The sequence below is a fragment of the Tamandua tetradactyla genome, chromosome 22 (genome assembly GCF_023851605.1).
Source record: "Tamandua tetradactyla isolate mTamTet1 chromosome 22, mTamTet1.pri, whole genome shotgun sequence".
In the NCBI taxonomy this organism is placed as follows: Eukaryota; Metazoa; Chordata; class Mammalia; order Pilosa; family Myrmecophagidae; genus Tamandua; species Tamandua tetradactyla.
The window spans coordinates 9257383-9285350 of NC_135348.1; the positions used below are offsets into that span (position 1 = coordinate 9257383).

General features: G+C 34.8%; 1 protein-coding gene across 2 annotated transcripts in view; it reads right to left on the reverse strand.

The window, feature by feature from the left end:
* GRIA2 (glutamate ionotropic receptor AMPA type subunit 2) overlaps positions 1-27968 on the reverse strand; it is a 150330-nt gene that overhangs the window by 48070 nt on the left and 74292 nt on the right. For both annotated transcript variants that reach the window (XM_077139691.1, XM_077139690.1), the window contains 4 exons: positions 23493-23732; positions 14555-14751; positions 7595-7648; positions 1686-1847 (listed from right to left, as the gene is read on the reverse strand). In XM_077139691.1, the coding sequence (XP_076995806.1) occupies positions 1686-1847; positions 7595-7648; positions 14555-14751; positions 23493-23732 (653 nt within the window). The remainder of the gene's footprint in view (positions 1-1685; positions 1848-7594; positions 7649-14554; positions 14752-23492; positions 23733-27968) is intronic.

Sequence of the window (27968 nt, forward strand, 5' to 3'; positions counted from 1 at the left end):
TAAATCTTTGTGCCCTTATGCTTATTGACTTTATCTAAAAGTAAGGCTTTTTTGAAGATTAGGAACAAATGGGTAGCTATTGTTCTTCAACTTATGGCTAAAGTAATTTTAAAAGGCACAGCCAGACTGACTATTTTGTTTTGTTTTCTTTGTCCTTCAGGTCAAGGCTGAAAAACTCCCTCCCTCGGGGAGGTCTTCTTAGAGTTCCTTTTTTTGGCACAGAAAAATTTTAAAACTTTATTAAGAGGTTGAAAAGGAGACCTAAATAAATGGAAAGATAATCCATGCCCATGTATTAGGGGTCTTACTATGGACATATGTCTAGTTTCTCGAATTCATATATAGATTTACTTTAATCCCAATCAAAATCACAACAGAATTGATAAGATGACGCCAAAACATATGCAAGTGATCAAACAAATCCAAACCACGTAGATATCAATGAAAAGTGTGACAACTCCAAGTATTGCAGAGATGTGGACACAAGAAATCTCTTCGGTATAGCTGGTGGTAGTAATATGAAAGGAAACTTGGAAACTTCCAGAATTTCCACTTTGTGCAAATAGCTTTGCTTTCTCTCTTAAAAGATTTCTATACCTGTGACCCAGCAATTCCATTCTTAAGAATATAGCTATGAAAATTTGTTCATACGTACCAAAGCACATGGAAGAATGTTCTTAGTGATCACTTAACAATCGTAAAATCTGGAAGCAACGCAAATGCCCATCAATGGGTCGGGGGATGATATTGTATTTATACAGTACATATAAGGTTTTTACAAAGTTCAAAAGATAAACTTCAACAAGATGCAACAATCTGGCTTAATCTTAGCAATATAAAATTAAGTGAAAAATGTCCCAAAACTTTTCATGAAACTAAATATCTTCTAAATAAAGTAAATAAGGAAGAAGATATAGAAGCAATAAAGGAAACTACACAAAAAATAACTAAAGGCAAAGACAAAGAGAGGGTGGTGGTGAGAAGACAGAGTGATCAGTCAGGGCTCACAGGAATGGATATAGGTTATTCTCAAGTTCAAAGCTTATGTTAGGGTGCTTATTTTGTGACTCATTACATTATTAAAAAAACAATCTAGGGAGGGCCACGGCGGCAGAGTTCTCACCTGCCATGCCGGAGACTCAGGTTCAATTCCCGGTGCTTGCCCATGCAAAACAAATAAACAAGCAAACAAAAAGACCAATCTAACTAACTAAATAAGTAGAAAAGTACAATCTGGCAATGTGGGACAGAAATTCTAGAATGAGCTGCGACTCATCTTGCCAGCCAAGGTCTCAGAGCCTGGGCTTCACTTCCTTTGCATCTTCTTTCTTGAGTGCTTATTGTCTTTTCCCTAATATGCCTTGAGCTGAGACAGGATCCGGGGTTTTTGATTCCCACCAAATTCCAAACCCCCGATTCAGAAGCCAAGCAGTGACAAAAAGCCAAAAGGATAAATAAATGGACAAAGTTGAAAAGGAAAAAGAAAACTGCAAAGTGATAGAGTGCTCTAATTGTTTCTTACTGAAAAAATTAAAACGTGAAGATTGTATTTGGAAGTCAAAATGCTTGCCCCTTTTAGAACTGCACTCTCTATTCCCTCTGTCGTTCTTTCCTTCAGCCCTACATTTGCCAAGGCGCTTCTCTCCCCTCTCCTGGGAAAAAAAGAAGTAGAAACAAAAGCAAACCTTAATTGTCGTCGTGTGTGCTCCGGGATATTCTTTTTCTTCCAGTGTCGACCATCTTTCTATAAATTTAGACACTAGGGAATCATCATAGTCCACTATCTGAAATCCAGAGACGTTTGCACCTCCAAACTGAATTTTTAATAAGTCACCATCTGTAAATCCCTGGGCAGAGAACACATCGTGTCATACTTTCTATTGCGGACCAAATACAAATTAAAATTTACCAAATAACTCCGCATATGTGATTTTCTCAAATAACCAAATATGTGGCTTTACATATTTCAAAGAATAAATGCCAGGTAAAAAGCTTATAGGAAATGTTTTGTGTATTCATGCACCAAAACTCTTCCCCTGCACCCAGCGTGTTTAATCAGTTCATGAAACACTCATGATTGTACATTATGTAAAAGTTTTCCATTTTATTAAGAAATCTTCCACAGGTAAACACTAAGCTGTATTTATTGAATCTGTAACAGAGTACAATATTATAAGTCAGTTATTCACATTTAAATTGTTGGTTCACTGAGATGATATAAATAAACAGCTTTTAATAAAAGGTCCTAAATGCCCAGTTGTTATTTGAGATCATTTAAACAGTTTCCCATTAAGCTTAAAATTAGATTGTTCATAGAATATATTACATTTTTAAATTCGATTTATCTTATTCATCAAGTTCATTATTAAAGTGAATTCGATCTTCACTAGAACTATCACCTGGTATTTGCACTGATTGCAAATATTTCTCAATTTGAAAGTATATTCTGTCAATGATAAAGATTACAACTTGAATTTCACAATTATAAATGTCTTTATCATTGTGCATAAGGACTGAAAATATCCTGAAGTAAGGGCATATTCTCAAACCTCAAAATATAGCATAATGTTTTTCCTTTTTGGCTTATGCTTATGAAAAATATTTTTGTTATTTGTCTGTCTGAGGGAGGGGAATTACTTTTCATTGGCTCTTTACTTTGTGTTTTTTCTTTACTTTACCAAAATAATGCAGAATGCAAAAAGGTATATTTAAAAAATCATATAGTCCCTGCTCTACCCTTCCCAAGCTCCAGTTAAGCTACTTCAAAGCAATCAAATTCAACACTTTTTGTTGCTTTTCAGTATTTACTACTGGATGTGTACCTGACACACTTTTACTGCTCTTTCTTAATTTACCAATTTGAGATATTTTATTCAGTTTTTGTTTATGCCAGCTGAGCATGTGCCTCACATCCATGACAAACCGTTTATCTCCTCTCCCCCATTTCTACTGATGGTCACTGTTTACATCTGCATAACTTTATATTTATTGAAATATGTTATAGAAATCCTTATTCACAACAAAGCCAAATAATATACTAGGCTTGCATTTTCTTTCTTGAATGGTATCTCATCCTGATATTAGTAATTTTTTCACTACTATAGCTTTCTCTAGGCCTACACTTAATTTTTTCAGTTGCTCCATAAAGATCTTTCATGTACACTTGAGTAAAACTTTTTATAAACAACGTATTCAAACACATCAAGTAACCTATTTCATTTTTTTTCGTGAGTCCACCATTTCTAGGAGCTCTCCTGACAATGCAGCATCTAGATTGCTTCCTCTTTCCATATACTCTACAAGTGTTTCCCTCGATTGTCCCTACATCACTTTTCTTAGTTAGACTCCCTGTTTCTATGATTACATATTTCCCTTTCTTGCTTTACTCTTTGATTTTGCTGAAGCTTTCTAATAGTTTCCTGAAATGTACTGAAGGTAAATATTTTTGAAGCATTGCTTGAATGAAAATACCTTTATTAGTATTCAACTACTTTGCTTGGTATTTGGGCAGGGTACAGAATTTTAAGTTGAAAATCTAAGAACTCTGAAGTCATTGTTGCACTGACTTTTATTTCTTATTGTTTCTGTTTAAACAATGTAAATGACCCACACACCTCAAAACACACATCTGACAGAAAATTTTATCTCCTCTTTATACCTGATATTTTATGATGATATTTGCAGTGCATCTTATCTTCTATTATTGTATATTTATGCCATTACTGGAAAATTTTCTGAATGTCTTTGATAATTTCCTTCTTTCTGTTTTCATTCTCTTCTTGAATGATTGTAATTAAGATGTTGGAACCCTTAGATCTAATTTCTAAATCCCTTAGAGGACTTCCTTTAAATTTTATGTTGCATTGCAATCATATTACATAATCGGAAAGTTTTTCTCAACTTTCTCTTCAATCTTGTATAATTTGTTATTGTAGAAAGCAAAATAAGTTCCCAGAATTCTCTTTTCTTTTTTCTCTTTCATAACACTCTTTTCTCCTTTTTATGAACAAAACGTTTTCTCTCATTTCTCTGAAACTATTAATTACAATCTTTAAACATTTTTTTATACTTGTTTTTTTGTATTCAAAAAATTTCAAACAGATTGCTTAATGTTGGGTTTTCTCCTTCATGGCAAAGAGTTTTATCAAATGCTTGTCTGTCTGCAAGTAAGACCCTAAACAGTTTCTTGGAATTTCTTTGTACATGAACAAGGCTCACTGACTAGTGTGCTTATCTGTAAGAAAAATAGATAGGTGAGGTGTATAGCAGAGTTTAATCAGTATCTGGAGTTCCTCTCTGCAGCCTGAAGACTGTTCAGTTTTATCTCCTGCTTTTGGTGGGACAGTAGATGGGGATGCTCACAATTCCACATGCAAAATTTCACTTAGGCCTTGCTTTTTATAAACCTCACCCCTCTTGAGTCCAGAGAGCTTTTCCAATTCATATTTTCTGATAAGTAATATTGTCAAAGAGGCAGTGGGTGTTTAGGAACTGGACTACTAGCTATTTGGCTGCTTTGGTTGTATAGAGAGGGTATGTGAACTGTCCAAACATTTCCTATGCCTTTAAATCAAGCTTGTCATCGCAGATGCTTAGCGACCCACCCACATTCCACGGAATCCCTGTGACAGATGCTGGTGATGTTCCCAACTCCCAGCAGCCACTCCTGCTTTGTCCAAAGTCTCACATCACCACCAAAGGATTATCCTTAGGCAACCGAAGCCACCCTCATGTCCTTTGGCCAACAGCCATGCTTAATCAAGACCTAGGTACAAAAGCCCCTCTCCCTTGCTTCAAGTCGGGAAACTCTGGTGTAATATCTGCAAAGGGCCTCCCAAAGGGACAAGTTTGGAGCCAAATCTCATCTGAAACTACATTCTTAATTAGCTCCCTTTCCTTCCTTCCCCTGCTTGCCTGTCTTCCTTACAGGTTGCTCCTGAAAGCACTTACTCATTAGATAATGTGCATATGAATTCCATTTCAGGTTCTCCTGGTAAAGCCAGTAAGAGATCCTGTTTATAGAGCCATACCTCTGTGCCCCTTGGTTTCTCAAAGACTGAACTGAATCTCACAAAATTCTACAGAATGAACGGGTTGCTTCTTGTTTATATCCTACTCTGCAGGCACTTTTTGGTTTTAAGTCTCCTTCTTTCTGCTACCTCAGGCATTCATCCTTCATCCACTCTGTGTCCTGCAAAAAATCTGCTGCCTTCTTGCACCTGTTGATGCTTCAGTTGCCATTATCCTTTTTCTGAAAATTTTATACCATTGTTTCTTTTTTTTTTTGTCATCTTACAGGGTTATGGGTATGATTTTACTATAAGGGGAACTTTCAACTAAAATTCTGAATAGGCTTTTGGGTTGGCCTTGGAGAGGATCTATCTTTCCCTAAATTTTCTTCTTTCATTTTTGAAACTTCTCTATATATGAGAAACAGAAGGAAACACACACTCTCTCACACACACAGAATGAATTATAGAAAGAGGCCAAAGGTTAGCTCTGCAGATGGTGACAACTCATCAAATTAAAACTGACGCTACACTTCCTAGGGGTTTATTTGGAGAGATTTTAAAGAGAAGATAAGTCTCCATTAATCATCTGTAAAACCTAAATTCTTAACATGCAGTCATGGAAAGTCATCAGCATTGTAGAATCACTCTTGTTTTTTTTAATAGTAGAACCACTCCTTTTCAAGGATTAAAGCTGATATACTAGTATGGTCGAAGAAATAAAGACTGCCCCTTCTTATGACCACTTCTTCATCACTTTAGGTACAAGTTTTACTTTAAAATGCTCTATCAAGAACTCAGCCTATGCTTGGGGAGCCCAATCAACCATTCATCAATGCCTTAAGAAATTAATTAATAAACAATAAACAATATCTAAAGTGTTTTTTTTTCCTTTATAACCACCTATTCAAACATTCATTAAGCCCTGGACAGGGGAAAAAGGGTCCTTCTCAATCAAGAGTTTGGAAGCTGAAATGTTTCAATTTTAAATTTCAGTGAAATTTTTAAGTATCCTTTAAATTCTTGGAAGCTACAACACTCTTTGAACTTATCTCTTCACTAGAAGTTTCATAAGGTGAATAAACCAAGTATTGAGAAAACGAAAAAGAACAGTTCAATTCACTTCAAATATTAGGTAGATTTCTCCCCTAAAAGTGTGACAGCAGCATTCACTTGCTGTTTTGTTTTGTTTTGTTTCCTTTTGGTCATTCAAATGCATCTTTCCTTTTTGATGGCATCAGATATTAACTCTCAAATTGATGAGCCACCTTCTGTTATTATTTCTCAATGTTCCAATATAATCTTCTCCATCTGGACATTTTTAAAGATCACAGCTTTCAATGTGGCTCTGTGTCGTTCGTCAAATGGCATGCTTCACGTAGGGGACTAGCTCCCCAGGCTGTTTGCGACACAAGAGTGTAGTTCTGAAGAGATTAATTAACAGCTTCATCTATTTTAACCCTTGCTTCTCTGATAGGGTGTCATTTAAAATCTCAACATGCTATAAGAGTAAATTTTAAGAAATTTTTACAGTAAAACAACTCATTCATGATCTTGAATGACCAATTTTTCCCAATAGAGTGTAGGTTTGAGATTTAATATTCTAAAGCAACGGTGCCACCTTCTAGTGAAAACAGTTTTAATCAGCTGTAAGGTTGTGTGTTTTTTTCTCCCTCCATCATGCCTAGAAATAATGTCTTCTGATATATCAATCTGATATTCCAGAAGTCATGAAGTAAATCTACATTTTTTAAAATACAAATACACAGTTTACAGTGCAGAATAATCTCTCATTCTCTCCACTACCTTTCTTCTCACGTTTTTTCTTGATGTTCATTCATTACATAGGATTGTACTTATAAGAAACATAAACATTTGCAACAATAAAGGACTAAGCACAATTCTACTGCTGATCTAAAATCTATTTTCAGAAAGAAAAGTTCTAATGGTAGCTTTTAGTTGATCCTGATTACACTTAAGAGAGGAACCACTTTGATGTTCAATATAATCTTAATTTGACAAAAATCCAGATTAAAACAGTGACCAGCTATAGGAACTCTATTTTTATTGTGTTGCTTACACACAAAATAGGAAATAAGAAATAGATTTTATATATATATATATATATATATATATATATATATATATATATAATTATTCTCAATATTTCCAAGTTTAATTTTGCCCTAAAATGCATGCTCACAAATGTGCCTTTACTTCTGATATTATATATTTATATTAAAAACTTTAAAGGAATATGCAGCGAATAAAGTGTTTAAAAACAGTGATGGTGAGAAACAGGGAAAAATTTAGAGAATTAAGTTTTATATCTCTTTGATATTTTTCCCCTAGTTAAAGTACATCTTCTAAGAAAATTTAAAGTTTTCCAAATATTTATGACTGTTCTGTAATTTCTTAACTCATTTACAACAATAAATACATTATTGAAAATATAACAAATTTAGAAAAATGTTGTCACTGCTAATCAATCAAATGTAATCATACTATGTTTTTTAATATTCCACTAAAATTTTGAATTAATAAGTATCCTTAGTAAAATAATAAATGCCACATAATTCACTTACCAGATTTGCAATGATGTAATGATAACCTTTCACATGTTTTCCAATGGTAATAACCTAACAAAGAGAAAGAAACAATTCTCTAATAAATATAAATAATGTAAATGTAAAATTAATGATGTGCCCTGATTTGGAAAAATGCAGTTTTATCTGCTATGTTTTTGATATTCCACAATATTTCATAAAATACAATTTCCAAATTTGGAGAATAGTTCCCTCAGCAAAAAGTAGTAGCAATATAATTTAGTAATATTTAAATGTTATTTTTCAAGAAGTAAATAAAGATAATTACAATATTTTGTCAATAGAGAAAATAAAGCCACAAACTCTAAGAAATGTAAACCAAACTATTGTTTGATCCACAGCAAGTCACAAGTTTTATATCTACAAAAGCTATGTTTTGTTCATTATAATATAACATTAAGCAACTGAAACCAACACCTGTCAATACTTTTGCATAAACATCACATATAATTTATAGTAATAATTAAATTTGAAAAGGACATTCATGAGGATACAAAAGAGTTCTTACAGTGACCTATAAAATAACATTTCTATTCTAAAGATCTTAAAATATTTATCATGTAATTCAGATGAGTATTATTACTTCCAGCGTGAGGCTGCAAAGTACCAGAAAAAACAAAAAATCAATGGGTAAGTCCTACCTCAATCAAGATGGTAGAGTGGCACACACCTAAGGGCTCCATCTGGTACAGAAGCTTTTGAACAACCAGTAATAACTGACAGAAACATCTTTCTCCAAGGGGTTGAAAACAGTTAAAGTACTACAGTAATAAACCAAGCAGTGAATGAAGAAAAAGTCTGCTTAAAAGCAGTAGGCTCTCCTGGACCTCCCCACCACTCACCAGCTAGCATGGAGCTGGCCCACATGCCCAGGGTGTACATCCTTGGTCCCAACATTCAAAGGAGCAGAATAACCCTTATGAACATGCTGAGAGCATGCATGGCTGGCCCTTGTCTAGTGGTAGCCTGAGGAACTTGCTGCCCCAGGTCTTGCCCTGTGTACAGAAGGCAACTCCCAAAGCTCTTCTACAGAATTCTGTGAAAGAATCATCAAGTCATGCTGCCTGGGGCAAGGGATTACTGGCTGTAGGACATGTAGAGCAGTGCCCAGGACTGTGAGCAAACTGGTTCCTAGGAAAGAGGAAACGTTCATATCCCTGAAAACAGGGGAATTCCTAGGGTCAAATGTACATACCCAAGTCAAAAGGTACATGCAGAAAAACCAGGGAGACCCCAAGTATTCCCCAAGCCCATTAAATGGATAAGCCTTGAAGGAAAGCACTCAGACACGTAAATCTTTAAAGACTTGGAAAGTTATTTTCTATGCTTCTTCTTCTTCTTTTTTTGCTAATGTTGGCATTCAAGGAAAGCTTTGCCATCACATCACCTGGATACAAACTTAAGGAACAGATGCCTCAGATTCTAAATTCCAGTGATAACACATTAAAATGTCAAATGTTCAGGTTTCATATAGGATTACAAAACATACAAAGAAACAAAAAGTAATGGCTCAGACAAAGGAAAAGATTAAAGCATTAGAAAGTCATCAGTGAGGAGGATCAGGCTGGGATCATTCCAGATAAAGATTTTTAAAAAAAAAAAAAAAAAGAACTAAGTATGCTCGAAGAGCTAAAGGAAAACACAGAAATAGCTAAAGGAATTCAGGGAAACTATGCATGACCACAAAGAGAACATCAGTAACAAGATGGAAATTACGAAAAGAAACCAAACAGACCTGAAGACCACAACAAAACTTAAAATTCCCCAGAGGGTTCAAATGAAGATTGTAGCTTGCAGAAGAAAGAATCAGTGGACTTGAATATAAGGTAATTGAAATCATCCAGTCTGAGGGACAGAAAGAGGAAGGAATGAAGAAAAGTGAACAGGGCCTGAGGAACCTATGTGACACCATCAAGTGTACCAATACATGCACTGCGGGAGTTCCAGATGAAGAAGAAAGAAACAGGTAGAAAAATATTCAAAGAAACAATGACTGAAAACTTCCCAAAATTAATGAAAGACATGAATATACACATCCAAGATACTCAATGAACTCTTAACAGGATAAACTCAAATAGACCTACACCACATCATGTTATAATCAAACTGCTGAATGCCAAACAGAGAATTCTGAAAGTCACAAGACAGAAACAACATAATACACACAAAGGAGCCTCGATCAGATTAACTGCTGAAGTATCACCAGAAACTATATATGCAAGAAGGCAGTGGGAAGACATATTTAAAGTTCTGAAAGCAAAAAAAAATGTCAACCAAGAATTCTGTATCCAGCAAAACTGTCTATCACAAATCAGGGGAAAATTAAGACATTCTCAGATAACCACAAGTTGAGGAGCTTTGTTCCCACTAGATCGGTCTGGAAAGAAATGTTAAAGGGAGTTCTGCAGGTTGAAAGGAAAGGACACTAGATAATTGACTGAAGTCACATAAAGAAATAAAGATCACCCATAAAGATAATGCTGTGGATAAATATAAATACCAGCACCATTATTTTTTATGTGTAATTCCACTCTTTTCTTTCTATAGGATCTAAAAAGCAAACGCTTATAGTATAATGATAAATAAATGGTTTAGCCTCGTAATGTATAAATATGTCATTTGTAACATGAACTTCATAAAGGTGGGGGAAAGAGGTATATAGAACCATCATTTATGCATGCTATTGAATTTGTGAACTTTTTGTGAAATGCAAAAGAGATTGTTAATAGATTTAGGGTATTAAATTTAAGCCTCATGGTAACCACAAAGAAAATACCAGAGAATATGCAATCACATAAAAACAGAAAGTAGAATACAGTTTGGCAGAGGCAATGAGAAGTTCATGCGAAGTGAGTGTAGGATTTCTTCTTGAGGTGTAGGGCAAGTGGCAGTAATAGAAAGTAGTGAGGATACTGCACATTAGAAAAGTGTCTAGTTCCACTGAATGGCATGCTTGGGAGGGGTTCGGATGGGAAGATTTCATTTTTATATATTTTTTCACACATTAAAAAAAGAAAGAAAGAGAAACTAGAGAGAGATAGTGATTGTTAAATGTGGTACATGACACCGGATGGGATCAGGGGGTGGAGTGGAGGAGGCTCAAAGGGACATATTGAGTCACAGGAAGAAATTGAAGTATAGACTTTATATCATTGTTGGGTTCCTTGGGCTTGGTGACTATACTTGGGGTGATTGCATGGGTGGGCGTCATTGTTCCTAGGAAATGTACATGGAAGTGTTGTGTGTTCAGGGAGAATGATGTGCACAGCCTGCTCTTGCGGATTCAGAAAGTGAATTGATGGTTGGTGTATGGGTGAAGTAGCTTGGTAAAGATGACAGGCTTTTGGGGTTGGTGGATCTAGGTGTCTAGAGGTGGGTGGGGCATATATTGGAGTTTTCATGGGGGATTTTTGTGGCTGTCCTATGGGATTGAAATTATTCCAAAACAAAAGTTAAAAAAATCAATGGCACCATGAATTCATGGAAAAATGGTTGTCTTGGTATGCTTAAAACAGTTTTCAACATTATGGAATAAATACAACTTTTCACTTATATATATCAAGAATGAAGAGTTGAAATAGGTGAAATGGCCATGCTGTAGTTCTTCACCTAGATATTCAAATGTAACTCCTATTTTTAAGGAAATCATAGATCAATGGAAAGCATGAAGTTCTGGGGCTATAGACAAAAATTAAAATCATTAATTTACTTCCCATTATAGTGTTTTGGAGATTTCCTATTGCTTTGAGCATAAAAGCAAATGTTTTAATATTCTTCAAAGTCCAAGCTCCACTGAATCGATGTCTACACTTGAGCCACAATGACCCTCTCTTAGTTTTGTGTGAATAAAACACTCTTCCCATTACATCTGGGTTTTGCATACTCTGCTTGCAAAACCCTCTCCGCCACCATATCCTGTGTCTAATTAACTCTTCGGCACAAAAATTCTCCTCCTAAGTGTTCCCTCCTGGGAGGTGATTTCCCTGGGTCTCCCTCCTCACAGACAAAGTCAGGTGTTCCAAACAACACACTTCATTAAAGAACAAAAGCAACATCTTTAGAAAGATTTTATCATATGCCACTTTCTAAATGTTTTCCAACATTTAGGGAATGATGTGCACAGCCTGCTCTCGAGGATTCAGAAAGTGAATAGATGGTTGGTGTATGGGTGAAGTAGCTTGGTAAAGATGACAGCTTTTGGGGTTGGTGGATCTAGGTGTCTAGAGGTGGGTGGGGCATATATTGGAGTTTCTAAATATTTTCCAACTGGGTCCTTTTCCCACCTAATCACAGCTGGACATTAAGTGCCTCAAAGGTTTTATCAAATGTTACTAAAATACTTTTGACAATTAATTTTGTGTGTCAACTTAGCTAGGTTATGGCACCCAGTTGCTTGGTCAAGCAAGCACCGGCCAGATTGATACTACGAGGATATTTCATGGATTTAAATCATTAGTCTGTTGATTGCATCAAGGCTTTCAGGAATGAGAGAGGTGTCCTCATCCAATCAGCTGAAGGCCTTAAAGGGAAAACTGATGATTTCAGCAGTTAGAAAAAAAATGTTTGACTTTTCTCCAGACAGCAAAAACCTCCTGAGGAATTCATTTTCACCTTCAATGGAATCCCCAACTTGTGCAGCTTCTCCTGAATAATTCAATGTCACCTTCACCATGTTTCCAACTTGCAGCCTGCTCTAAGGAATTTAGATGTGTCAATACCCAGGGTTGGCTCTGCTTCAAAAAAGAATGCTGACTAGTACAAAACCCATAGTCTAATATAGTTTAATTCTATTGCTAACTCTAAGCTACCATAAAAACAAAGAGTTTATCTCACATCTGTTCTCTTATAAGTATTGATAGAATGAATAAATGGTCTTCCCTTTTCTTGGAATTTACATCATCCCCACTTTTAGTGAGATAAATTCTATTCCTTGAAAACCTTCCATGATCTCCCAATCTAAACTATTTCTCCCTGTAATAGGTAAGTATATATTGACTTCTGTAAATGCATCACTAATATTCACCTAAATAGGGCCTTGCCTGTTTTATTTAAAATTGTTTTCCTAAGATCTACTCTAGTTCTTGTCTAGAGAACATTTTACACTCATGGAATATTTATTGAGCAAATAAATTAATAAATCCAAGCCAGCTCAAATATCATCTCTTATGTGTTAGCATCCCTCCCCAGTTATGAGAGTTACTTCTTTCTTGTTCCAGACCACATGATACTACAAATTCTGATATTATTATATTATTATGGGTGTACATTTTTTCTTCCCTTCTAAACAATAACTTCAACAGATACCACTCTTTCATGTTTTTGTGTCCCAGATCCAGAAGGTGCCATCAATAAATGTCTGTTAAATAACAATTGTTCATTGTGTACAATCATTTAATACATTCAAGATCACCTTATCAAAGTAAAAATAACACACGTACACAATCTGTGCATTTTGAATGGACGTCTATAAGGATACTTATTTACTCGTGGTCATATATATACTACAAAACATTACCTTCCATTTATTCCCAGCTTCTTTTGTAGTGTCCTCTGGTTTTGGAAATAGAGCAATTCTCATACAGATTTTCATCAGCATTTATTATGATGAGTGATGAATACGTAAACATTTTAAACAAGGACTAATGAATATGATTAAAATTCAGCCTTAATAAGAACCTTCTAAGAAATTCAAATGAGTTCTTAAGGTTCATATTTCAACAAGAGTCCTCCAGGTTAAAAACAATCTTAACTTCATCTCCTGAGATTGGAGTAAAAATCAAAAGATTCATCTCTCTGGAATAAAGCATCAGTTCTCTCTCATAACAAGTTATCTTTATTCAGTTATTCAATGCTTCATGAGAGATTCATTTTGAATGTCCTAAGGCCTGTGCATATATCAAGAATATTTTGTGGTGTACCAATTAAAGAATCTAACTTTCTCTTTGAACACTGAAAAGGTCAAGAGAATCATAATTAACCATGCATTTTCCTTCCAGTAGCATATTATTTCAAGGAATTAGCAGCCACTATAACACACACATACAGACATACACACATACACGCACGTGCACATGCCTTTATCAGCCAGGAAAAGAAACAGAAACTCAGTAAAGAAGACATTCCTTGGTAAATCATGATGCTGCTTCACTGCCATTCCTGGTCACTTACCTCATTTGCTAATTGCAGAGAATTTTATTTTTATCGTTAGGGTATTACTGTGAGGTTTCCCTGTCCTGAAAGGTCTTAAACCATAGCTAGGTGGTTTGATAAGCAGAGATTAAAAAAAAAATCCTTATCTCTGGTTCTGGTTTTATGTTACTCTTTTAAACTCTTTCAAATGGATGTATCTAGTTCACTGCTCAAATTTTGTACCCAGCCTGAATATGTCTTCCCTATATATTTTGATTTCACAAATTAATGTCTTTATTGGGGCATAAATCTTATTTAATGAAAGAAAAAAAATCACTTATTGGAAAAACAAATACCCAATCAGATCCATTTAAACAACAATATAGCTTAGTTCACCACCCTTTACTTTAATGTTTGAAATAATTCATGTATCTCCAAAGAATTCTCAAATTACTCACTTCTCCCTTATAACCCGGGCATATTTTGGATTAACATATGTATTTCTTTATCTCTGCAAATTTCCAATTAAACGTATCAAAACTTAAGACAACACATCATGTAAAACATAAAAGTCAGGAATTATGTTCTGATTTATTCAATGTTAAGTATGATGTGTCAGCATTATTGAAGACCATCTGCTATTGCGAACCGAAGCCAGAGATCAGTTAATTGATGAGCTTTGCTGCAGCCTACAGAAACTGGGAAGTAAAAACTGCTGTTCAAGCACCGCTATACAAATACTAGTTGCAAATGCTGACGTTGCACAGATATTCTATGCTTGGTACCATTAGCAAAAAGAGAGTAGCCAACCTGGTCTACGATGTCGTTTACTTTATCCCGTTCACAGTCCAGGATGACACGCCGTTCCTTTTTTAACTCCAGATCTTGAAAAAGTGACCGGTAGGTCTCATCTTTCTTGTCGTTGTTAATGTTTCCCACGTTGATAGCAGTCACTTGCCATTTCTTTTCAGCAGCAGAATCCAGCACAGCTTGAAGTGTTGATAAACCTACAAAGACAAAGAGAAATAAGGACTGATAAAGATACTTGAATAACTCCGAATTGTGTTGTGAAATCGCCAGTGAATACATTTTTAAGGCTGATATTTTTGTGCAAGTAAGGGGATGTTGACTTCTCTAAAAAACTACAGCTATGATCTTTATCACCAACTACTTATTTCTGCTCCACATCAAGAAACTCTTCATTAAAATGCCATTCTGACTAAGAGAGTCATTATTTACAGGAAAAGTGGCATGCCCTTCTGTCACCGCTCATATATGCCTACTTTGGGATGTTACTGAAGTCCCAAGTCTCAATGTCTTTAATATCTTTGATTCATGTGCACTCAAAAGACATTATCATTTTTTTCACTTATATGATGGGAAAAATATTTGATTATATATAGCATTTTACCATGTGCTATCAGTAGCCTAAAGCTAGAGCACATTTCCAGTAAGATGAATCTACGTGAGCCTATGTACCTAAAAGAGTCAACACTATGGGGTTGCTGTGTATTTCCCCCATTGTTTTACAGTCAGCAGTTTTTTTATCTCAGCCTTCTATTATGTCATTTTTTTTGTTTCTGGGACTGATCACCTAGACATTAAAGTATTCTTCTATTAACCAGAAGATAGCTGTTCCTACTTTAGAGCAACTTTACTACTTTTGTCTCATTTTCTGAATAGAAGACTATTTTACTATTTATTAGTAAATTCACTTATGGCACTAAAAACTTATAAAACTTTTACTCTTTTGTTTAACTGCTTGTCTATTACCACATATCTAGGGCTGAAATGGAAAACAACTAGAGGATTTACTTCCTAAAAAGTTAAATATTCGGTTTAGCACCTGGTAAAAGTAGATAACCTTATATCCTCCACATCATTTCCAATATTCTTACAGCCAGGTTTGTCATTTCCATTAATAGCTTAATGTACAATGCCAAATCAAGACTCTATAAAGAATTCAGAGGTCATCACATCATCTTCCTGCCACCAGAATGGCCTGTAGCCAATAACTGGTTCTTTTTTTTTTTTTTTTTTTTTAAAGGAAAGACAGAGAGAAGGAAGGAAGGAAGGAAGAAAGGGAAACATCTTTAAACATTTTCTTGTTTTATTGTATTTTGTTTTTCCGTTTTTTGTTACATGGGCTGGGGCCGGGAATCGAACCGAGGTCCTCCGGCATAGCAGGCAAGCACTTTGCCCGCTGAGCCACCGCGGCCCGCCCTAACTGGTTCTTTTTATCTGTAAAATATGAGATTTACCTAATAATCACATCTCTCTCTCTATCCTATACCCATGTGCCAAATTTTATTTAAATCCATTTAACATGGCAAAAAACAATGTATCCATTCTAAATATTGCTGAAAATTATTTCAACCCAGAATATATTATTAATTTTTTATCCATTGAAATATATTGTACAAGGAGTGCACAAGATGAGTCTGCAACATCTTTTCATACTCAAAAGCAAGGAAGCTATTCAAAACTATCAGTGTTGTCTCAGAAGGACTCAAGAGTCCATTAGAAGAGGATCCCTTTAAATAAAGATGAAACATTTTGAACATAGATAAAAATAATCACTGCAAATGACTTAAAGATATAAAATATTTTAACTCCATGAATTCATGATGCTACTTTTAAAAATATTTGGTTGCTTTGGAAGATGTGAGGCAAACAAAACATTATTCTGGAAATAAAGGAAGGGGAACAAGCATTTTTCTCTCTTCCTTATTCAAATATTCTCAGGGTAATAATGAGAAAAAAAAGTCATCTTTCTTGAAATCACTCCAGCTAATAAATGATGAAGGTATATATAGATTTAGAATTATAACCATCTTCTAAAACCGAGTGAATTATTTAATCAAGGCAACAATCATCAATTGCTGCTAACAACACAAAAAGAGAGAAAACCAGAGATTATGTGCCCCCAAATGGAATTTTCGGCACCGCCTATGACGTTTTCGTGCCAGAAAAAGTGAACCTGAAGCTTCTTTATGTATCTACCAATTTATAGGTAACATATGATAAGTGTTAAATACCACAATGATGTAATAACCAAAATTCAGACTTTGGAAAACTCTAAATTACTTTATAAAAGCCTTAAAAATACATTCGCCAATTACTATATGTAGGCTTTATTTGTATCCTTAGATGAATAAACCAGAAAAAAAAAAACGATAATGATATTAAGGAAGTATCATTATCTAGGTATGATACTGATATTGTGGTTATGTTTTAAACAAGAACATTATTTTTTTCAAATACATATGGACATATTTACATGAAAATGATGTGCTGTCTGGTATGTTCCAAAAATAACTGTGGGTGCAGGATATAAATAAAATAAGCTTACTCCTTTATTGAGCATTACTAAATCTGGGAAAACAGTGTTTGAGGATCTTCATATTATTCTCTTTATTTTATTATATGAAATAATTTTGCAATAAACATTAGAAACAATTGATTTGTTTTTACTTCAAAATGGAAAAGTGAACCATAAGCTGGATGAAAGTGATTTTTTTTCCTTTAGAAAACAACAAAATCATTTTCCTGCGTGCATTCTTGTAATGTAACAAAATGGTAGAGATAAATGTGAATTTCTCTTGGGATAAATTAAACAAAGACTACATGCCATTGTGTAAAACACTCAAGGATAAAATTTCCTCAAAACTCATTATAGACTTCCGTTCACTATACGTAAATGAAATCCTTCCATGGCATAATTCAAGTGCCTTGCCTGTTTTTCATTATCAGCAGAAAGAGAACAAACACAGATGGTTATCATGATCAATTTGACAACTATCAATGTGCTCGAAAACAGCCATTAATTCGATCCAGTTTTCTCTCCAAGTAGGAAAAAGACCTACAATTCTTAACCACTTCCATTCTCTAAGTTCTGCTTTCTCACATTCCAATTGTCACACAAATCACCTTGATTCCTCCTTAGAGACATTATACCCACTGGTGATGCTCGGTATGCAATCCACATATTATCATCTATCAATTTCCAGTAGGCTTCCTTTCTTTATGCAAAAATTATTTCATTTCATTTTTTCAAAATTATGAGCTATATCATGTATTAAATCAAAGATAAAGTGATGAAATTCTTGATAGTCTGTTTCATCTTTCAATAGCATCGCAAGTAATATTTTAAAAAATGATAGTGTATAAATGTATTTCATCAAGTGATAATTCTAAACCTAAGATTTATTGGACATTCACTGTGTCATCTTGTACAAAATCAATGTGAATACATTTAAAAGAATGGCAGACTTTCCAACACATTAATCCTGTGTGTCAAAAGTGACTTAGAGTCAGTGTTAGAGATAATAATTAAATTTTTAGGATTAATATTTTGTAACCTGTGGAACCTAAAAAAACTTACATCTATTAATTAAGAGGCTAAACTGTTTAAGTGCTGCTGGACCAGAAGTGGTAGGTTTAGTTTAGCCAGAAGACATTGAATAATTTTAAATCACCTCCTAAGGAGAGCCAGAAGTAATTAACAAACAAGGCATGAACTGACTTTTAAGTTGAAGAGATGCAGCCTCATGTTTAATAAGCAATACTCTTAGATTTGTTTGTCTGATAACGGCAAATTCCCCTCTGAAACTCTCTCACTCAATCACTCCATCACTCAACTAAGATTTTTTTTTTTAGTAAGACTGGTTGCTTTAAAATTTAGAGATCAATTTAAATTTAAAAATCATTGAAAATGAATGTTAGCACATTTGAAATTGAATTCTTCAAACATAAAATTTCATGCTTTCAGTCTCTTAATATCTTGCTCTAATTAGGGGGGAATTACTTCAGATACGCCTCTTCCCCTTTGTCGCAAATTGGCACAGAAGTACCTTTATAAATGTATTAAGCACCTAACTCAGAATGCAAACTTGTTCAGCCAATGGGAGCTCTATACGAACATGTGTTAATTTAAAGCTATTATTAAGTAGTAATCATTCAATTCTAATATCCATATTATCATATAAATTGTTATAACAGACTGACTTTATTACTAAATTTATTAGTGAGAAAAACTTTTGAGATACACAGTTGATCATCTAAAAGTAGAAAAATACAGAAATAATTCCTTCTAAAAATTACATTTAAAATATAATGTGTTCTGGGAGGTGCGATGGTGGCTCAGTGGCAGAATTCTCACCTGCCATACCGGAAACCCGGGTTCAATTCCTAGTGCCTGCCCATGCCAAAAAAAAAAAAATATATATATATATATATTTATATATACATATATAATGTGTTCTAAAAACCTCAAGAGCATTACAATACAGTAAAATTAAGTTCCATACTCAACTTAAATTCTCAGACTTTTGGCTTAAGTAAAAAATGCAAGTATTTTGAATCGTACCACTTGTGCACGTGCCTGATAATAATTGTGTAATCTATTTTTAATGTGACAACACCCCTAAAAATTTCTCCAACTATTACTAGCAGTAGATCATATTCTTATCCTGACCTAGTGCTAGTAATAGTGAAGAGAATTCTTGAAAAGCTATCGACCTAAACGCAGGTAAAGTCTAAGTTTCCACTTTAATGTAAAATTAAAAGTGATTATTGCCAATAGGTATAATTCATTCAGACAGTGTCTTCTTTCTTAAAAATATTTTCTTTGTCCATTTAAAATTCACTGCCTTCATTCATTCTTTCAGGCATAGAAATTAATATTTATAACCACTAAATCATGGCAGCGTGCCTAGGCCAGATTAGATTAATATATATATTTCCCTTTTCTTGGAAGTGGGTTGGGTGCCTTCCCTTCTGAGGACAAATATTACTGCACAAAATTAAAACCAATTCATAATGATAGAAAGCATCAGTTCTGAGTTTACTCTCTGTCTGTACAAACATATTACCTTGCCTTGTTGACTCTGAAGCAATTATTTTTAAACACACACTTTGATTAAGTTCTGATTCAAATTCTCTATGTATACAGCCAATGATAAAGCTAAAATATTTAATGCACTAAAATATTAATGCATAATAAGTAACTCCATTACTCTATAGTTCAAAATGTTGCAAAGAGCTATCTACCCACCATCAATGGAGTAATAATATGCAGTTTTTGGAAGGGCACAGGATGAAAAAGAAACACTAGCCATCCTAAAAGGTCGTATAACACCAGAACAGCTTGTACGCTCCTCTCACAGGCGAATTTGAATTAGTCAAAGATATTTCTATGTAATGATCAGAGTGTGTATCTACTTTCTCCCTGCTTACAGTTGGGATGTAGTCTCCTGACTTGTTGCTCAGCTTTTGGATGGAGAGTCAGGGTACGGAAATGGTTTAACTGCAGTCTTATTTAAGGACAGAGCAATGAATAAACATAGACTATCTACTCATAATCAGGGTAGAATGCTGGGGGGTCAGGTGGGAATCTCTAGGCTTAGACCCTATGCTATTCAAAAGAGCATCAGTGAATATTTTTAGAAATTAAATTTTAACAAAATGTTTATGTGAGCTAACTCACAGGGGAAAAATGGTTATTAGAAACTGAAACTGAACAAGACATAAAATCAAGAAAGTGAAAAGAGCCATATCAAGAGCAGACTAAATAGCTTGAAATTAAGGTAAGGATATAACCTGAGCGATGAAGTCATGGAATTTATTATTAAAGCATGAACAAAGGGGCATAGGTGCATTCTCCAAATCACTTAAAATAATAAGCAAGGAGGTGCCACCTTGAAGTGTAAGAAAAATACATTAAGAACCAGAAGGATAAAGTTTGCATAATGAATATATGAATAAGCTTTAAAAATATAATGGAAAAGCCACAAAAATTAAGTCACTACTAGCCAAAAATCAGATAGCAAAATTCCTATTTCCATGAGCCAAGTAAAACATTAAAAAAGGTCAAACCTTCAGTCAGTATGTTGAGAGTCTTACACATTTATCTCTTGAAATAGTTTCAGATGAAAGTCCATTGTAATATTTTTCATATTAAAATATCAACAGCTCTTTGATAGCACCTTGAAAATGCTTCCATCAGGTCATTTTTGGCTTTAATATATAATTACTCAATATTATCACTCTAATGTTCTCTCAGCAAATGAACTTGAACTCAGATCAATTTTTATAAGTTCATATTTGAAGATTATCTCATCACTTCAATTTCATTTAATATTTCAAAAATATTAATAAATTCCATTTTTTAATTTACCAGGTTCTTTTCACCAGTACATAAATCCATCTATCTTTACCTGATCACTCCCCAGAGCCTGTCATTCTTCAATTTCTAGCGTTCTTCTTTCCTATTTACATAAGTTATCTATTTGAATTTCTCAAAAATTGATTTTTAACTCCTGATGGAGCAATCATGAGGGACAGACTGATGGTAAAATAAGTTCCTAAGCTAAAAGTGCCACCTTTATCCTTGTTAAAGAGTAGATTAATAAGACATGTACAAAGTTGTCTTCTGATCCTTCAAACCAGGCAGCAAGACTCAGCTTCTAGTGACATCTCAAACTTAAAATACACAAATGTATTTTATTAACTATTTCCCAGACATAGTGCCATTTCAGCATTTCCTCAACCAAAAGGTATGCACTAGTGAATAATTATGACTGCCCACAGCCTCCTGGGAGTGTATGGCCATACCTCAAATTAAAAACTAACACGTAGGTCATGGGACTTGAGCAGCCCTTGGAACAGAACAGGACCTCTCTGCTTCTTGAATGAAAGAATGGACATATATATTTAATTATAAATTGTAAAAAGTGCTTTGAAAGAATCAAAAAGAGATTGATTTTGAAAAGAATAACAATGTGAATGGAAAAGATATTTCAATGGAGAGATGAAGGAGAAGTAAGAATTAGAGAGGTGTGTACACAGATTCAGAGTGAAAGAGTTTGGTGCATCTGAGAAAGGGGAAGAAGGTCTGATGGATTTAGCTTAGTGACTAAGCAGTACCATCATATAAAGTGGAGAATTTGGGCAAGAGGCTGGTACTGTAAGATCTTAAAGTCATGTTAAGAATTTTCAATTTTATACTCGTTACGATGAGACACCATTGTAAGTGCTTTAAGCTGGTGGGTGATACGTCAGAAAAACCTTTAAAATATACTAATTCTGGCCACTTTGTGAAAAACGGATTAAAGAGAGACAAATGTGAAAGTGGAGAGATAGGATACTGAACACAAGATGGTAACTTGGACTAAGCTGAGGACAATGAGAAAAAAGTGCATAAATATAAAAAAAATTTAGATGGCAGAAATCACATCACTAAGATGGGAGAATAAAGGAGATCACAAACACTCCCAGATTTCTGGCCAGTTTCATTAAATTGAGCACTAAAAGAATTAACAGGAAACAAGAGGAAAGACGAAACATAAATTAATAAGCTCAGTGTATAAGCACTTTGATCACATTAATAAGTATATCTTAGAATCATCCAGCACATTGGAACCCATGTTTACTCTAAATGCTTCTATTTGAGTTTCCCATTCCCTATGGGAATACAAACCTCCCCCTTCTTCAAAGCAGGGAGCATAAAATTTGTTCACGTAAAAAAAATTTTTTTCACCTACAACAGTGCTGATTTTCATTCCCATTGAGTGTTCTCATTAGCAGGGCTAAGGGAACAGGGTAGTCAGATACCTAGCTTGCGCATTCCTGACTTGATTTTGCTGCAGCAAACAGCTACAGACTGATCAATGGAGAATTGACTGATGGCTGGCTATGTTCTTGTCTGCCCTTGCTGCTTAACAGGGTGCCCTATCTTGATGGAAGCAGGTTTCTAGCCCTTGTTTGAACATTTACATATTCCAGGAAGCAAGCTGCTGAAGGAAGCACACTATGGTGTATACGTAGTTTTACAATGGTACTTCTTTACTCTTTTCGATTTGGTTAGGCATATTGTCTTTTGAAAAATACACATACGAACCATACACAGAAAATGTGCATATGCATAGACATTCAAATCCTATTCATGGACCCCGTAGTGATTAAGAACATCTGGGATTCAGTGGCATGTAAGTCAGGCACATCTGCCAATAATAAATTTTACAACAAGAGATACGGGTTATGTAAAGGGAAATATCTCATTCCCAATAAACTTTACTATAATGAGCCAAGACTCTATCCAACTGGCAAGCTAATCAGACATGTTCCATCATAAACAATTGTATGGTATTATGCATATGGTAATATGCATATGGTATTATGCAAAAAGCAAGGGCCTGGGGTCAGAAGACCTGGTTTCAGGCTGTATCATGGATTGATCCTGGGAAAGTCTTTTAACTTCTTTGAGATTAAGGATCTTATTTTAAATCAAGGGTAATAACAATGCATTCTGCCCAATAAAATTCATGTACGTGAAAGTGCTTAATAACTGTAAATTACTATAAAAGTTATTATTTGTACGTTTATTTAAATTTTCTTTAAACCACTTTTCAAAGCAGCCACTTTACTCACTTTGGACTAGTAATATAGTCATCACAGGTTTTAACTGCTGAATGTCAGAACATGTTTTTTTATATTACGCCTGCTTATTTGGACATTTTGTTGACACACCAAAATATCTGCAAATTGCACATTCTCATTTTTTTTTGTTTTGTTGTACTCCAAATGTGTTTCCCAGATTTTAAATTGCACGGTTCATTTGCATGGCAAAATTAAAACAAGTGGTCCTTGGACTTTAATAGCCCTTATGCATCCATAACATCACATATAAATGTCAAGTAGAGACATTGAATTTTCCCCATAACAAAAAGATAGAGAGTTTTTCACTTACCTCTGTCACTGTCATAGAGGTATGCAAACTTGTCCCATTGATAGTACTCAATCAAGCTAAGAAGTGCTCCTTTGAGGTCAGGTCTCATTTGAATGACAAATGGGTGCGTGCCATCTGTTGGGAAGCTGGGAGTGATGAAGGAGACATGGAGTGTTCCACAAAATGATGTGATGGTATTTACAGACTTCTTGTCATAAAATCCAAAAATAGCATAGACGCCTCTTGAAAACTGGGAACAGACTGAAAGAATAGGAAAAAACAGAAAGAACCAATCATTAAAATAGGCATACAATCATAGGGATTTGCTTAAAACTTAATACCCATTTGTATAAAATACAAAATAACTAACAAATCAAGTGAAATTAAGAGTTTATACTAATGGTCCATCAAAACGTATAAGCACATAGTTACTTGTCATTTTCTTTAAAGAATCCAAACAATTATAAAGCTGCATCTTCATTCTCAAGATAAAAAATTTATGTGAGAAGATAGCACAATTTAACAAAAAGGTATGCCTTTTGTTAACCTGCATAGCATTGACTGCACTTTCATGTTTGAACTTAGAAAAGGAGAAGACAACGTAGTGGGAGAGATGGAGGCTTCATAAAGTTTGAAACTAAAATGAATTTTGAATTTAGATAGTTGGAGGGTCAAAGCAAGGCATTCCGGAGAAGATTGACCCATACAATCCCTTAAAAATGGAAGCTACAATAATTTCATGTTTGGGGCTGGGGTTGGGGATGGGAAATGTCAATCAGATGTCCAGAAATCCTTCTTATACACAGGGCAGTTTCAATCATCTCTGAATAAGAAGGAAAATATCTTCTTCCTCTATGAACATTGTGATATCCATCAAAACTAGAAATAGAACACATAGCATAGGTGAAGGCTGAAGAAAATCCAATGAGAAAAGAGAAACTGTCTAGGGCAATTATTGTAGGAACAAATGGACTTCTCCTCTCAGCACTTTCAAATTATTACTATATTCATCATAGCATGGCCATTAATTTATTTATGAAACTGATTATCAAAAATGTATGTAAAAAAACTATGTAAGTGTAAACATGTTTAGGTCAGCCCCATAAAAAAGAGTGCAAGTAAATATCATTAGTTATCAGAAGAACAAACTGCACTTACCTGGGATTTAGCCCCCCACCAATGTTTAACAGCTCATTCTTTATAATACATGATTTTAAAAAGGCTTTCTTGTGTTTATGATGCTTTTATACTATAAATTCAATGTATCTCCAAAAAGTGCTAAGGAAGACTAAAATCCTTTTAAGAGAAATGGATGCAAGACTCATACCATACATAGACATGTCACTGAAAGGAGACATCTCCCACCTGGAGTCACTGAGTCAAGTTGCAGTTAAATGAAGTAAAGAACCCCTAAACCTTATCTTCCATGGACCTAATTTTGCCGCATTTTCTACTTCATAAAAGTGAAAGAATATTACCAAAATATTTTGGCTCCAGGTCATTGTTCTTAACCAGATAATATTATATTTGAAAATCTCCACCACTCTCACACATCCTTGTCCTCTTCTAATATTTATACTTCAGCAAATATCATATGAAACCACCCTCTCTCTCCCTGCCTGGTGTTTACATCAACACTAAGCCATGTTGGTTTTAATACCTAAATATATTCACACTTGGTCCATGTATCTCCACTCCAACCATCAACCATCCTAGGTCGCTAATAGCCTATATTTATAGCGCTTACAATGTGGCTAGCATGCTCTATGGTACATCAACTGATTCGTTTCTTACAATAATCCTTGAGGTAGAAAGTATTGCTCATAAGAAAATCGAATACTACTCAATTTGAGTAATTTACATTCTTACTCAAGGTCACACTATGAGTAAGTGATAGATGCTTGGGTCAAACTTAGGCAGACTGGCTTCAAAATGCATCCATTCATTAACAATAAATAATATTCTCTTACTTGGATAACCAAAACAGCTATCCAGCTGTCTCCCCTCATCTACTTTTGCCCCTTTACATTCATTTCTCCAGTCTACCCAGAATGACTTTTTGAAACACGAATTTAACCCTATCACTCCAAGAAGGGTTGCTTTTCCCAAGACTGATCCCCAACAATGCTCCATAGAAACTAGCCATGGCACAATGTTCAAGGCCAACAAACCTTGTCAATTGCATGGCTTTGAGTGAATGAATAAGCTGATATTTTTCAATCTCAAGAGTCATTTCAACTCAAAGAATAAAAATCAGCCATCTAGTAACAATCTAAAAATTTAGAGCAATAATATTAAGCACATTATTAAATGAATTTCTCCATTGGAAGGATAATCATACCAACACTATCTTATTTCATTTTGCTTCCTTCATAGAAATAGATGGTTTGTAGAAAAATAGATGTTTTCATGAATAAGAGCATTGCTAGGATATATACATATCTAAATATCTACATATCTAACAGCTAACTGTGGACAATCAATAAAAAAGGGCAACAATTTTTAGTGATGACTGTATGATATGAATTGAAAGAGCAGCAAGATTGGCTGTGTATACGAGTGGGCCTTATTTATCGAATATGTCCATTTTCCTTTAAATATTCCTTAATTTTCAACTCACTTCTGTCTTTTTACCATGAGAAGTTTTCCGGGCTTGTTAGTTTACTTCTGTGCAACACATCAATTGATATCTCCTTCTTTGTAAAGAAACGTGTGCAGAAAAGACTGATGTAGTTCAGAAATGATTACCTTTTATTGATGTCCATACGTTTTGTACTTGTCTGGACACAGAATTTGAAAATAAACTTTGATATGTTTGACGAATATGTCCATTTACCTCACAGATGACAATAGTCAAGACAAATTTCATTGTTAAAATCCATATAGGCAAATTTTGCAGTGATTTCTTATTTTATACATGAGCATATATACTGATATATATAGAGACACAAATAGCTTCAGTTAAAATTTCCTCAGAAACTGATGATTCCATTCCTCATATTAAAAAGGGGACTTGCTATAAAATTTTCTCTGGGTTTCTTTTATTTCATTTCCTGAAAATGGTTGCCATGTCATCTAGTTAATATATGAGTATCAGACGGTCTGTTTTATTAATGAGACCTCTTCTCTTCTTAGGTGAAATAGCTTCTAAGATAAGAACAGCAGCCACAGCATTAGTAGAATGCTTGATAAAGCATGCCACTGTTTGAATACACAGATGATCTTAAAAAGGAGCCACACCGTTCATTTTCCATTTGTTTTAGACTCTGGAGTGAGTTGACAAGGGGCCTACTAGTTATCACAGCCATCTGGAAACTTTTGGCTTTGGCCCAACAGTAGGCACAAGCTGTACAAAACTTCCTAAGAAATCACAATTCACCTAACTCAGAAAGCACTTTCTTTCCAAGCAATTCCACTATTTATCCAAATGAATCTAATTTTACAATAACCTTTCTCTCCTGACTATGCTTGACTTTCTTAACCCTCTCCTCTTATCCTTTTGCTCATCATATTCAATTATCTACTTTCCTAAATCCCCCATTTTTCCGGATATTTCATCTTAATGTCCCCTTATTATACACACACAGTTAATGGACATTTGGTCAACATGGCCCCATTTCCCTCTCCTTGGGTTCAGTCACTTACTGTCTACAAACTCTAAGTATGATAAGATGCGGTTGAGATGTACAACCAGGAATCAGTCAGAATGCTGACCTAAGCTAAGGTACTGTGCATAAAGTTTGCAGTGAGCATCTCAAGATGAAACACACACACACACACACACACACACACACCCCTACACACACCCACACCCAGCACTGACATTTCTAACATCCCATCCCAAAATACCCCAAACTGCTCCATTCTAATACTGATTCCTTCACCAGATGACACAGATCCATGAGCTTATTGACATAATACTCAAGAAAATCAGTCCATTTTTGGAATTATGCTCATTTGTTTAAAAATGAATTTACCCATTTGAGCTTCACCGTATGTCTAGTGATGCTTCCAAAATTGAAAGCCATTTCTCCAACATAGATGCATCCTTCCTCCTTTAAGGAGATCCAGGAAAAAAATCCAAAGATAATATTCAAAAGTGAGTTAGACAGGTCAGGCCATGGTGGCTCAGTGGCAGAGTTCTCGCCTGCCATGCTGGACACCCAGATTCAATTCCCAGTACCTGCCCAGCCAAAAAGAAAAAAAATGAGCCAGACAGTACCAGCATCCTACTTGCAGTCATGCCTTTCCTATGTCATCTCTGGATCTAGAGGAAGGAACAAGAAATCTCTCATTTTCACCTCTGGTTTCAGGACCCTTATAACATTACCTTATGAAACATTATTATAAGTTTCTGAATGCTTATGCTGATAATATTAGAATAGCATTTGTGTCTTGAGACTTGAAGCTAATTGCAAAGGAGGAGGTCAAGATATTCTCACCGAGTTCTGCTACTTTAATTAAATATTTAATAACATCTTAAAGAAAACTCAGCAA